We start from the raw sequence: 13,773 nt of genomic DNA, 5'->3' as shown, positions 1-13,773 counted from the left end.
TTTACTGTTTTTATATTTATATATATTTTTTTTTTTTTTTTTTTGAAGTAGGAAATTATTTTTTTGTGTTCAGTCAAGGTCGTAAAGACAACTCCTGAACAACTGAAGGAGAAAAGCGTGCATGAAATGTCTGATTAATGAGATCAGACGAGGGTTTTATCCTTCACCTACTTGTCTCCTTCCTTCCTTCATGCACGGCTCTTCTTTTATCTAAAACCTCAGAAGGAAATGTGTCTAATACCCCACAAACCTGACACTTAAGACTTTTTTTTCTGTGTGAAAACAATGCTGATGATTTGATGAAGAAGGACATGAAACTGTTCAGTATCAGATGACACTTTTCTTCTGTGTTTTGTTTAGGAGTTGCTCATGAGGGACGAGCACCGCTGAAACTTTCACAATAAATAGTAGAAGCTGACCTTATGGACAGCTAATGAAATTAGTGTTGTATTGTGTATGGTAGGGCTGGGCGATGTGATGGTTTGATATCGATATTGTGATATTTGAACATCGTGATACACTTGAGGATTAAGTATAGGGTGTAAGAAGTTTATCCTAGATAAAGAATCCTCAGAACTTCAGTAAGGATTTAGAGATGTTCAGAATTTGGCTTGATTTTTTTTAGTTAAAAACTAAACACACATTATGTATTGAGATATCCAGAAATATCACAATATCATCAGGATACATTTTCCATTTTGCCCAAGTCCTCATAAATTAACATGAGAAGAAGAATAAACTAAACATATAATAATAATAAAAAAACTTTTCTTTTCTGTTTCAGAGTTCTTCATCAATGTGCAGAAATGCTGACACTCCTAGTCTTCTAGCTGTAATAACTAAAAATGCCTGGTGATTGTACACAAAACAGGATACACCTTCAAATCTGTACACCTCACATATTCTCTCCCTACCTCTGACTCCTCCCACTTTTCCCTAGCAAGCTTTGTGATTGGCCGTCTCAGCAGACGGACAAGGTGGGCGGACTCTGTCGCTGCTGTGTTTTTTTTAGCAGTTGGATGCGGTTGTGGCAGTAGAACTTGATGGCTCTCCAGTCTCTGCGGTTGGTGACCAGGAGTGGACACTGCTCCAGACAGCGCTCACAGTCCGCTTTAGCGGGCACACGCAGCTCCATGATGTTCCGCACCAGGTGGGACTCCACCGCGGCCCGCTCCGCCTCTGACCACGGGCGCTTCAGGACACCGCGCTTACCTGATGTATGGAGAGAGATAAGGAAGAAAGGAAAAACAAAGAAAGACAAAGGAAAAGGAAAACAGAAAAGGGAGAGAGAGAGAGAGAGAGAGAGAGAGAAGAAAGACAAAATAGAAGAAGCAAGAAAGATGAAGAAAGAGGAGAGGGAAAGTAAAAGAGAGATAGAGGAGAGAAAGAGACATGGGAGAGAGAGAGAGTTAAGGACATGTTAATCATTGGTCACTCGCAAACACACCACAAACACAGAGAGGGAACTGTTCGAAAATAATCTGTAGTGCACACACACAAGGTCATCAGTTTACACTGCAGTCACAGTATTAACTTGTAGGTTAGTTATTAGGTTGTACACACACACACACACACACAAACACACACACACACCTGTTTTGGCCTGTCCTGGACTCCTCTTGCGATTGGGAGAGAACGGAGAGCCGGACATCTTCTTGATCCGAGGAGGTTTGGTGCTGCTGGAGGACTTTTTAATCATGATGGCAGAAGACTCGCTCTTATCCTTCTCTTGCTCTCCATCGGATTCCTCCGACAACGAATCTGCAGAATTCCCGGACATCACTGTTCAGACACACACACACACACAACGTTAATGACAGTAAAGTTTCATTATTTGTTCAACTGCCTGTTTTATTATATATTAATATTCCCAGAAACCAAGACTCGATATAAGAAGTACTCCAATAAAACAGAATGAAATGAATAGAGAAGAGAAAAAGAGTGTTTCTTTTTTCATGTTGCTATAATATCCAGTCTCCTATTTAATTATTCTTTAATATTTCGAAGAAAACTCAGGCCTGTATGAATCTCATATAAACATATGAGCATGATTACACACAAACTCACCGTCTAGCTCTAAACAGATATGATGGAGACTCATTCCTCGGAACAGCACGCCGTCTCTCTCCCCGCACAGTACAACACGCCCAATCAGTCCCATGAGGCCCGGATCCTGACCAATAGTCGCGCAACTCTGGGTCACATGATACTCTTTCTGGAGGAAGTTCTCTAATCTCTGCTGCGCAGCTCCACGGTGTCCCTCCTCTTCACCTTCGCTCAGCATCAGTAACTGAGTGAGGATTGCCACTTGTCTACGGACGCGTGTTTGCGTCAGTGCTCTCGGATGGCGTGTTCCGCTCGATTTGGCCAAATTTCTGAGTAGGTCTGTACCTCTCAGAGGAGTGGCGGGAGAATGGTATGGCCGAGCAAACACATACGGGTTCTGTGGATCCACCCCGACCCCTGCCCTTGTTTGTAAAAGAAGCTCTAGGCAATGTTCCGAGTGAGGGGGCAGAATCAGTGGCTGCACTCGTCCTCGTTTGCCCTGAACACCCACTCGAGGGAGATGGGGAAGGACAAGCCTCTCAAATGGGGAAAGGGAGGCTTCAAGGGGAGTAAGAGCACTTGGGGGCAACGGAGCACAGGACTGCGGGATAACCCGAGCCTGGTACTCAGAGATGGTGAGTTTGGAGACCTCGCACTCACGGCGGCGGTTGTAGAGGATGAGAAGAGCCAGGCTGGAGTGGCAGAGCAGACGCCAGGCTTCAGCTGACTGAGGGGAACGTGAGAGAGAGATGAAGGCTGAGTGCTGGAGACGCCGCAGGTACAGCACGAGGGACGAGAGAGATGAGAGCAGGGGCAGCATGTGGGGACGGCGAGAACTGAAAGACAAAGGAAAAATATACAAAAAGTTAAACAATATTCGTGATTAGATTACAAGTGCTGGTGCTATTTTTATATCACTGGCTAAAATCAGTTTTTTCTGAAAATCCAATCTAAACTACTGAAATGCCGTTTTGACTTAACAACTCTTTTTGCTTAACCAGTTCTTCTGTCTTAATTTTCCGTTCAAAGTTTAATAAACAATCCATGTGTACCTGGACAGGTCACTCTTGTCCTCTGCACTGCTGTCATAGTCTTCCTCTCCCTCTTCTTCATTCTCTTCCTCCTCCAATTTAGGGTCTTCCACCTGCTTCAACACCTCAACAAACTCCTCTTTCATCTTCTCCATCACGTCTAATTCTTCTTTCTCTTTCTTTTTGCGTCCTGCTTTCCGGGGCAGGGTCACCGGTGTGGGTGGGCTTCTCTTTAACACCGACACAGGGACACCTCCTCCCCGCCTGGGCGGTGTAGTGGGTGGAGGAGTGGCGGGACTTTTGCGCAGGGAGGGGACTGTGAGAGCAGGGCTCTTTCTGGCCGGAGAAACAGAAGGAGGAGGAGGAGGGGGTGGAGACTGTTGTGTGGGTACAACAATGGCTTCTCTGTGGTTGTGATTGTGGCCAGAGGCAGAGGAAGAGGAGGAGGAGGATGAAGGCAGAGAAGCATGGAAATGAGGCAGGTGGGCGGAGCCTTGTGACTTCAACATGGCTGCACGTACATCTTGTTGGTGGGTGTGGTGCTTGTCTAGATGGCGCTGGAGAGAGCGGTAATGGCGACCACAGTACACACAACACTGCTTCTGCATCACATGGCTCACACCTCTACCTGCGCTCATATTAACATTGCTGCCCCCTACCCCAGCAGGGGCAGGGCATTTAAACACAGGCCTGGAGGGTGCAGGAGGCTGAGTGGGACACGAGGGCAGGGAGTGGGGTAGAGGCTGGGATGGAGGTCGGCCTGGTGGCCGGTGAGGCAGGGTATGAGGCGGTTTCTTCTTGTCATTTGAGTTAGCGTTAGTGTTGGCCGCAGCTGATATTTTGCGGTTCTTTTTGCGGCGAAGAGGCGTCCGGCTACGTGGTTCTGCATCATCTGAGTCGCTGAGATCAGAGTGAGAGAGCTGAGAGGATTTAGGAGAGAGGGACCAGGACGGAGTGACATAATCCGATACAGGACCAGACCCAGACTCCTCCTCCTAAACAGAATGAGAGAGAGAGAGAGAGAAAGAGAGAGAGAGAGAGAGAGAGAGAGAGCACAAAAGAGAGAGAGACAGAGAGAGAGAGAGAATACACTTACATGTATAAAAAACTGAAGATAGAAATCAAAAATAACAGACTGAAACAGAAAAGTGACCTTTACAAAACAGTTATATTAAACTGGGTTCGTGGACAGACAGGAGGAGAGACACAAAAAAGACAATAAGAGACAGAAAAAGAGATTATGTGTATTGGAAAAACGATTATGCCCTTCTGCCACCCTGACCCCGCCCCTTCCCCCAGCTACTCTGGTTACACTATGCCATTAGGTATAGCTTCACAATCTGGAGAGTCGAAACTGAAGAAATGTGAACCTCAGAGGAACATGTGTTCACTAGTATTGTATCAGAGTGGGTAGTTAAGTAGTAGTAGCGTAAACTAGCTCAGATCTTCACAAATCCACACAAGTGGTATTTCAGTAGCTAAACAAAAACAAAACATGGTAGGCTATCTATCTAGCTAACTTGGTTAAAAATTAATGACTACCACATTAAACTCATTTACATATATTTTTTTATTTAGTATTGACCTATTCTCTCCATACCTCATACTTATATGTAGCCCCGCCCACAAACCACTTTTATATAAAAGTACTAAGAAAGTGTCCATGAGACATTTAAAGCATTCAGTTGCTCGAACAATAAATTACCACATTCATAAACATATATTTTCTAATCTTTTGCTATAGGTAAAGTGTAGGTAAACCATGTGTTTTGTAATGAGTGGTGTACGTTTAGCAGTAAGTTTACCTTCTTAATGTTCTTCTCATGGTCTGGAGATGACTCGCTAGCTGCAGCAGGCACTGAGCCAGGTAAACCCTACAACATAAGGAGAACACACACGTCACGTATATCACACACGAGTCAGTGCACACACATACACACACACACACACACACATACACTAACCATAATATTCACTTACTAGAATACATTTTGAGGCCACTAGGGTGATTAAAAACTCTTTAATGTTAATTAATAACATACCTTGGAGGTTCTATCTGATGTTCCAGGCAGAAATATTCTAATGGTGTAAACGTTATATCATTAGCACTGGTAGGATTATTGATATTGACTGCTAGGATTATTGATTGATATGCTTTGATGTTTCTCTGTTCCATTTGTGTGAGATGATTTACAGTTCAGTCCTCGCTTGTATAAACCTCATCTAACTTTTATATCCCTACACTTAGTCACTAACACACACAACACACACAATACACCTTACTGAACACCAAATAAAAATAGCATGCATCACTAAAGCTCTACTGAGTGTGAAGATGTACGTGATCTCCATGGTTACCCTTGTCACAGCATTTTCACCCCACTCGCTGGGATTATAGTCGACGGTGATCTCTTCGCCTTTGGTGATGTCACGAATGGCGACCACGACCAGACGCACCTGATTGCCACAGTGCACCTCTCGGATGCGGCAGTTGGGCGGCGGGTAGAGAACGGCTCCTCTCCCACTGCTGGAGCTCTGCTCCCCTGTCTCAGCAGGACTGATAGAGGGAGCGGGAGACAGAGAGAGAGAGAGAGAGAGAGAGAGTCAGAATATCAGAGAGAGGGAGAGTCAGATTAAAGAAAGACAGTAAGACAGACAGTGAGATAGGAAGGGATATAAAAGAGAGAGAGAGAGATAGACAGATGATGGTAATTAGTGAGAGAGAGAGAGAGAGAGAGAGAGAGAGCGAGATCAGCAAATAAAGCACATTAATCAACACCATGTACACAATCCCACACTGATCTCGGTGCTCATTCTAGTAAGCAGCTGGAGAGGAGACGTTACATGGAAACTGAACATGTTGCTCCATTTCCACTTCAGTTAACAGTTTCCGACATTACCCACAATTCTGTGCGGCTACCTGCTGATAGTGGTGCAGTAGGATTTCGCCTTCACTTCATCTCTACCTAAAGAGTACAATGCAGCGGCACTTTAGTGCTTCAGTCTGCGTGCTCTGCTTTAAACGGATCGGGTTTCCCAAGCTTCACTCTAATGCAGCTAAAATCACGCTCGTCATCTCGTGCATTACCGCTCGGCCATAACTCTGCTGCAATGCATTCTGGGACTTTGAGTTCAGACTACGTAATGACGAGGTCTACTTTTTCACTGGACTTCTCATTGATATGATGCTGAAATACATCACTGGTGAGCAAAAGATTTATTTATTAACATTAACTTCACTGTGCTTGTTAGTTGAGACACTATTTATTATTCTTTGAATAAATTTAATTAATTATTAAATGGTTAAACAATTATTGAACATAATTTTTGCTTATTCTTGAACTTAAAATGAATTTTTGCTTATTCATACAAATTCATGTAAATAACTCCATCCATGTTTTTAGCGTAATAATTTCTTCGCTCTATAATTCAGACATTTTTAATTACCTTTGTATTTTTATAATTATATAATAAAGTTGTTACCTTTTTTTTAAACTTATTTTTATATTTTTTACTATTTACATTATTTTATATATTATATTCATTACATAAAATATATTTTTTATTTTGCAATTAATTTAAATAATTCCAAACACCTTTTTATATATTTACTTAATTGTATAAATTTTCCATTATTTCCAAATGTGTTAGCTATTTAAATTATTTATTTATAATTTATAAATGTATATTTTTGCCTTGTTTATTTATTCTACTTTGCCCTATATTTCAGCATGTTAACCAGTATTTTTTATTTTATTACTATAATATTACTTTTTCTCACTTTCAACACTTTTACATTTTTAAATCATTCTATTCTTACATATTATTTATATATATATTTTTAAATTATCCTATTACACTTATAACATTATTTATTATTCCTTTCATTAAATATAAACATATATTTCATAATGTTTTCTAACCTCCTCACTCTATTATTTTTCACATTTCTTTCCTTAATTTTATTTTATTCGGTCTGTAAATGAGATACTTTTTAATTTAATGCTCACTTTCTTTATTGAACCTTCTGTAATGTGAATTCAATGAAGCTCCATATAAACATGGAACATTCCAAACTAAACACACACACACACACACACACACACACACAGAGTATCATCTTTACTGTGGCTAAACACAAACATACAGACACACACACACATACTGCCTGCACAACTACACACTGTAATAAACACTCACACAGAGACACACACATACATTCCATCATTGGCCCAAAGATAATAAACACATTGCAATAAACACACACAGCCAACATTCCAGTAATCCCCCACATCTACACCCCCCCCTACACACACACATGCACACTTCCCAACCACACAAACAATTACCCACTATCTTCCCCTCAACTGCACGCACACACTCAAACACAGCCACATAAACACACACACACACACACACACACTCACCAGGTTTGAGCAGATTCAGAGGTGCAGTATGGACCAGATCTGTGTTTGTGCTCAGTCCTTCCCTGACTATTACCTGAAATACACACGCACACACACACACGTGAATCATATACATGCTTCACATATTCTCTCTCTCACTAGTGTTTTCTGTAAGTAATTACAGAGTATTTACGGTTATGCGAGCTACTCCAGGAAGATCTCCTGTCACTACCTACATCACCTTGGAATTATGGTAATTATGACTTTTCTGACTTCACCTTGTCCTGCTTGGAAGTGGGAGCTGGAAAGCTTGGATGCTGTGCTATGACACGTTCAAACTTTTTACAGGTAAAGGCTACGAAGAACAAAATGTCATGATTTAACTCTAATCTTGCATGTTCCCATTATGCACTTCTGCATGAGCGCTGTTAAAATATCACCTTAACTAGCTGCAAATTGTCATAATGTGGGTCTTTATCCAACATTTAAATTTAAAACAGCTGAATAACATATATACATTATAAATCTTTTTTCTTTTTTTTAATCTTACTTTTTGCATATTAATAAAGAAAGCACAATAACTACGGCAAGACTGTAAGGACAAAACTTAATCGAGGCTGATCAAGTCCACCAGCAGGGGGAGCTAAGCTGTCGTGTTAGAAGTAAAGAAAATAAAAAAAAACCTGCTCATAAAACAAAAAAACAGTATTTATTATAACCACATTTCTAAACTACATACACATGCACACACACACACACACTTCTCACCTGGTCCATAGCTGTGTTCCAACGTGTTCTCCTCATCATCTTCTGTGGCAAATACTCGATCACACACTTTCACCGGTGTGCCCTTTCTCTTCCGACTGCAGCCACGTCTGTAACACACACACACACACACACACAAACGGTCCTGTTATCATCAGCCAGCCTCCTGCCACTAACTACTGGAATAAGGCATGCGATCACGTCATACATGCAGTGGTGTAAACTGCTAATCACTGTGAGTGATCAATAGAAAACACAGCACTAATCAATCGATTAGCCCCGCCTCCTTTGTGTTTTCTTATACTCCATTTGACTGGAAAACAGGTTGCCAAGTCTGGCTAGGTAAACCCTCATTTGGGAATAGGCACAACAGGAGAAACAGAAGTCATTATAAATCTAATGGAAGCAATTAAAATGTGTTTCCTCTGCTAACGGACGGAAATGAAACACCGTTTTTAGGAAAAGTGACCGAAATGACCACACACAGCTACTGTGTGTAACGCAACAGCTGTACGATTATCAAGCCAGGTTACTGAGATTTAAATTCAGCCTTAACACAGCAACTGTGCTCTAGAACTGAGAGTGTGTGGAAGTTTGTGTGTATTTATTTAGATATTTATTAGCAGTCTCTGTTCCTCAGTCAGGGTTTTATACACCATCAGATTCTATTACAGGTTTTCTCCAAAACTATAACAACTTTCCCAGGAGAGACTAACGGCACAATGGGAGGAACAATATCCGCCCGATTCAGAGCCTTCAATCTTTAACCTGTAGATTTTCAGGCCCAACACTTTAATTTGTAAAATGTCAGGACTGCACCTTTAATCTGTACATTTTAAGCATTGCACCTTTAATATGTAGACCTTTAATATGTAGACCACCTTTAATACGTAAATATTCTGGACTGCACCTTTAATCCGTAAATATTCTGGACTGCACCTTTAATCCGTAAATATTCTGGACTGCACCTTTAATCCGTAAATATTCTGGACTGCACCTTTAATCCGTAAATATTCTGGACTGCACCTTTAATCCGTAAATATTCTGGACTGCACCTTTAATCCGTAAATATTCTGGACTGCATCTTCCTTTAATCCATAAATATTCTGGACTGCATCTTCCTTTAATCCGTAAATATTCTGGACTGCACCTTTAATCTGTAAATATTCTGGACTGCATCTTCCTTTAATCCGTAAATATTCTGGACTGCACCTTTAATCTGTAAATATTCTGGACTGCACCTTTAATCTGTAAATATTCTGGACTGCACCTTTAATCTGTAAATATTCTGGACTGCATCTTTAATCCGTAAATATTCTGGACTGCACCTTTAATCCGTAAATATTCTGGACTGCACCTTTAATCTGTAAATATTCTGGACTGCACCTTTAATCCATAAATATTCTGGACTGCATCTTTAATCCGTAAATATTCTGGACTGCACCTTTAATCCATAAATATTCTGGACTGCATCTTCCTTTAATCCATAAATATTCTGGACTGCATCTTTAATCCGTAAATATTCTGGACTGCACCTTTAATCCGTAAATATTCTGGACTGCACCTTTAATCCGTAAATATTCTGGACTGCACCTTTAATCTGTAAATATTCTGGACTGCATCTTCCTTTAATCCGTAAATATTCTGGACTGCACCTTTAATCTGTAAATATTCTGGACTGCACCTTTAATCTGTAAATATTCTGGACTGCATCTTTAATCCGTAAATATTCTGGACTGCACCTTTAATCCGTAAATATTCTGGACTGCACCTTTAATCTGTAAATATTCTGGACTGCACCTTTAATCTGTAAATATTCTGGACTGCATCTTTAATCCGTAAATATTCTGGACTGCACCTTTAATATGTAAATATTCTGGACTGCATCTTTAATCCGTAAATATTCTGGACTGCACCTTTAATATGTAAATATTCTGGACTGCATCTTTAATCTGTAAATATTCTGGACTGCATCTTTAATCTGTAAATATTCTGGACTGCATCTTTAATCCGTAAATATTCTGGACTGCATCTTTAATCCGTAAATATTCTGGACTGCACCTTTAATATGTAAATATTCTGGACTGCATCTTTAATCTGTAAATTTTCAGGACTGCATCTTTAATCTTTAAATACTCAGGACTGCACCTTTAACCTGTAAATTTTCAGGACTGCATCTTTAATCTTTAAATACTCAGGACTGCACCTTTAACCTGTAAATTTTCTGGACTGCACCTTTAACCTGTAAATTTTCTGGACTGCATCTTTAATCTTTAAATACTCAGGACTGCACCTTTAACCTGTAAATATTCTGGACTGCACCTTTAACCTGTAAATTTTCTGGACTGCACCTTTAACCTGTAAATTTTCTGGACTGCACCTTTAGTCTGTAGATTTTGAGCACTGCACCTTTAATCTGTAGATTTTTTAGCACTGCACCTTTAATCTGTAGATTTTTTAGCACTGCACCTTTAATCTGTAAGAATTCAAAATCATATCTGTAATCTGCAAATATCTGAAATTATGCTTTCAAACCTTGAAAGTGAAAAATGAAAGCATCACATCTTTAATATAATATTTATATCTCATGTTTTAGGTATAAACCTCAACCTAAGAGGTCAGTGTTGAAGAGGTCAGTGTTTGTTTTTTGAAAGCTTAAGCTTGTTTTCCACAGATGCAACCGAGAATGTTTAATTAAATGAGCGTGAATATGTGCTCAATTCCCTCAATTCCATAGTTACAGATGTGTTCTCTGTGTGTGTGAGTGTGTGTATGAGGGAGAGAGAGAGAGAGAGAGACTGACATATTCATTGAGCTGTGATGAGACTTAGTCTTGCTGACTGGATATTGATCTGGCCGACCCTCCATCTGGATCTGAGAGAGTGTGGGTTTGTGTGCATGTGTGTGTGTGTGTCTGTGTGTGTGTGTGTGTGTGTGTGGTGAGAACACAGGCGCATTTATGTGTCCAATTTCTTCGTAGCATTTCAGGCGTCTTGATCAAGCACTGTCAGAAAACCTGCTGCTAAAATGAGAGTAAGACAGTCAGAGTGGGAGTGAGACAGAACAGAAAGACAGAGAGAGAGACAGATGGAGAGGGAGGGAGACAGAGAGAGAGAGAGAGAGAGAGAGCAAAGAAGAAGAAGGGGAGAGCAAAAGGGGGGAGGGGGAGTAAAAAGGAGGGGGAGAGAGAGAGATACAGAGACAGAAATGGAGAGAAATAATGAGAGAGGGAGAGAACTTTTCTTTCATGTGCTAGTTTAATTGCTTTCTAAGGTGCGTCTAAATAAAAGAGAAGGAGAAATGTGTGTGTGTGTTTGTGTGTGTGTATGTGTGTGTGCGTGTGTGAACTAGGAATGTGCTAATAATTAAATAATAAATCCTGATATTGTTGCACATAGGATTTTCCATAAATCCTAACTGTACTAACATTTCTGTGAAAAAAATAATAAAAATAAGGAGTAAATTGGAACAGTCACAATGTACAACCCTGCAGGAGCCGCCTCGGATCTGTGTGTGTGTGTGTGCGCACGCATGCTCCAAATACAATGTGTGGCACAAAGAAAAAAAGAAAAAAGAAATACTGTCATTTAACCCTGTCTTCTCCTCACATGTAGCACGCGTTCCTGCCTGTTGCCATGGTTTCACTGTTAGCACATAGCTAGCACAACAGCCATCTTGAGCTCTCAAACATGATCTTTATTTCTGACGGAAGAGCAATGTGTGTGTGTGTGTGTTGTATTATTTACACACTAACCAGGTTATTAATGTGTGTATGAGAATAGCTACTTCCTGTTAGTAAAGCCATCAAGTGTTCAGATGGATACAGTCAAGCCAGCACTGTTGCTAGGCAACAGAGTATTAGGAATAAACTATATAAACTAGTTAAGATGTTAGGATTAACCCATGAAAGGGTGTGTAGTTACAGGAAAATGATCCACAACCTTACTAAGCCTGGTATTACTGTAGAAACAATAATATACAGTATAACAGGCACATTAATATAAACCTGGGATTTGCATAGCCACCCCCCCCATTTTAAATGCCCCGCCTCCTGCTGCTGTGATTGACAAATGTATAACAGTGTACTGTATATCTGAGGGTTCTCACTGTCCTATGGTTCTGTATGGAGATGTACATGGAGATGGAGGTGTGTATCTGTATGTGTGTGTGTGTTTCTCTTTTTCTCACTTTGTACTTCTCTCTCTCTCTCTCTCTCTCTCTTCATCTCTCTCTGTCTATGTGTCTCTCTGTCTGTCTGTCTCTGTCACACTTTCTCTCTCTCTCACACACTTTTCTCTCTCTCTCTCTCTCTCTCTCTCTCTCTCTCGCTGTCTCACTTTCTCACTATCTCTTTTTTTATTCTCTAGCTCCCCTTCACTTTATTCCTCAACTTGTTCTTGTTTTCGATCTTTCCCTCTCTCTCTCTCTCTCTCCCTCCATCTGTTTCTCTTTCTTCTTCTTCTCTGTCTCCTCTCCCTCTTTCTTAATCTCTTTCTCTATCTTTCTGTTTCTCAAATCTATCTATCTATCTATCTATCTATCTATCTATCTATCTATCTATCTATCTATCTATCTATCTATCTATCTATCGCAGTCATCTTCCAAGTATCTTGACTTCTCTTTCCTCTTGCCTTCTATCTCTCAATCTGCCTCCCTCCTTTCTCTGTCTCTTCTCTACTTTCCACTGTCTTATCACTCCCTTCTTCTTTCCCTCTTCCATGATTCCCACTTTCTTCTCTCTTTCTGTCTGTTTATCTACTCTGCATCTCTTACACTAACCCCCCCCATGCTCACACTCTCCCTCTCTCTCTCATCTTTAGTCTCTCTATCCTTCACACACTTTTCTCTTCTCTTTTCCTCCATAAAAAGCCCCCCTCTCTCTTTCCCTTCGTCTCTCCCTCTCCCTCTCCGTCTCTCTCTCTCTCTCTCTCTCCGTCTTTCCATCTCTGTCTGTCCGTCTCCCTCTCTGTCTCTCTCTCTCTCTCCACTCTTTGTTTATCTGTTCTCTCTGTGTCCTGTTTTTCTCTTTCCCTCACACACACACACACACACACACACACAAAAACACAAACAAGTCTCTAAAAGCGCACATGTGCAGACACACATGCACAAGGACATATGCGCACACTCTCTCTCTCTCTCTCTCTCTCTCTCTCTCACACACATACACACCCACACACTCTCACACACACATCATCTCTTTGAGCCACATGTTTACACACACACACACATACAGACACACACACAGACACACACACACACACCCCATCCCCCACTTGGGCTCACACATGCAAGTGCAAACACACACACACACACACACCGCTCCCTTTTAAAGCTCTCATGCACGCACACACACTCACACACAAATATCCTCTCATCAGCTGAGCTCACACGCACACACACACACACACACACACTCACACACACACTCACACACACACACCTCCCCCATCTTTCAAACACGCACACACACACACACAAACACACAGACAAGCTCACCCAAGCACACACACACACACACACTG

The 13,773-nt window shown here is 41.0% G+C and overlaps 1 protein-coding gene across 1 annotated transcript in view; it reads right to left on the bottom strand.

Moving 5' to 3' along the window:
* si:dkey-117m1.4 (uncharacterized) overlaps nucleotides 1-13,773 on the bottom strand; it is a 16,923-nt gene continuing 3,150 nt past the window's right edge. The window contains exons 2-9 of the mRNA XM_058385529.1: nucleotides 8,252-8,358; nucleotides 7,505-7,577; nucleotides 5,436-5,634; nucleotides 4,883-4,951; nucleotides 3,099-4,072; nucleotides 2,068-2,882; nucleotides 1,594-1,782; nucleotides 1-1,212 (exon numbers count right to left, since the gene is read on the bottom strand). Coding sequence (XP_058241512.1) covers nucleotides 962-1,212; nucleotides 1,594-1,782; nucleotides 2,068-2,882; nucleotides 3,099-4,072; nucleotides 4,883-4,951; nucleotides 5,436-5,634; nucleotides 7,505-7,577; nucleotides 8,252-8,358 — 2,677 coding nt within the window. The 3' untranslated portion in view covers nucleotides 1-961. The remainder of the gene's footprint in view (nucleotides 1,213-1,593; nucleotides 1,783-2,067; nucleotides 2,883-3,098; nucleotides 4,073-4,882; nucleotides 4,952-5,435; nucleotides 5,635-7,504; nucleotides 7,578-8,251; nucleotides 8,359-13,773) is intronic.

Source organism: Hemibagrus wyckioides, linkage group LG03 (genome assembly GCF_019097595.1).
Source record: "Hemibagrus wyckioides isolate EC202008001 linkage group LG03, SWU_Hwy_1.0, whole genome shotgun sequence".
NCBI classification, from domain to species: Eukaryota; Metazoa; Chordata; class Actinopteri; order Siluriformes; family Bagridae; genus Hemibagrus; species Hemibagrus wyckioides.
Note: the sequence above shows the minus strand (reverse complement) of the source record. Positions and strands in the feature narration are given on the sequence as shown.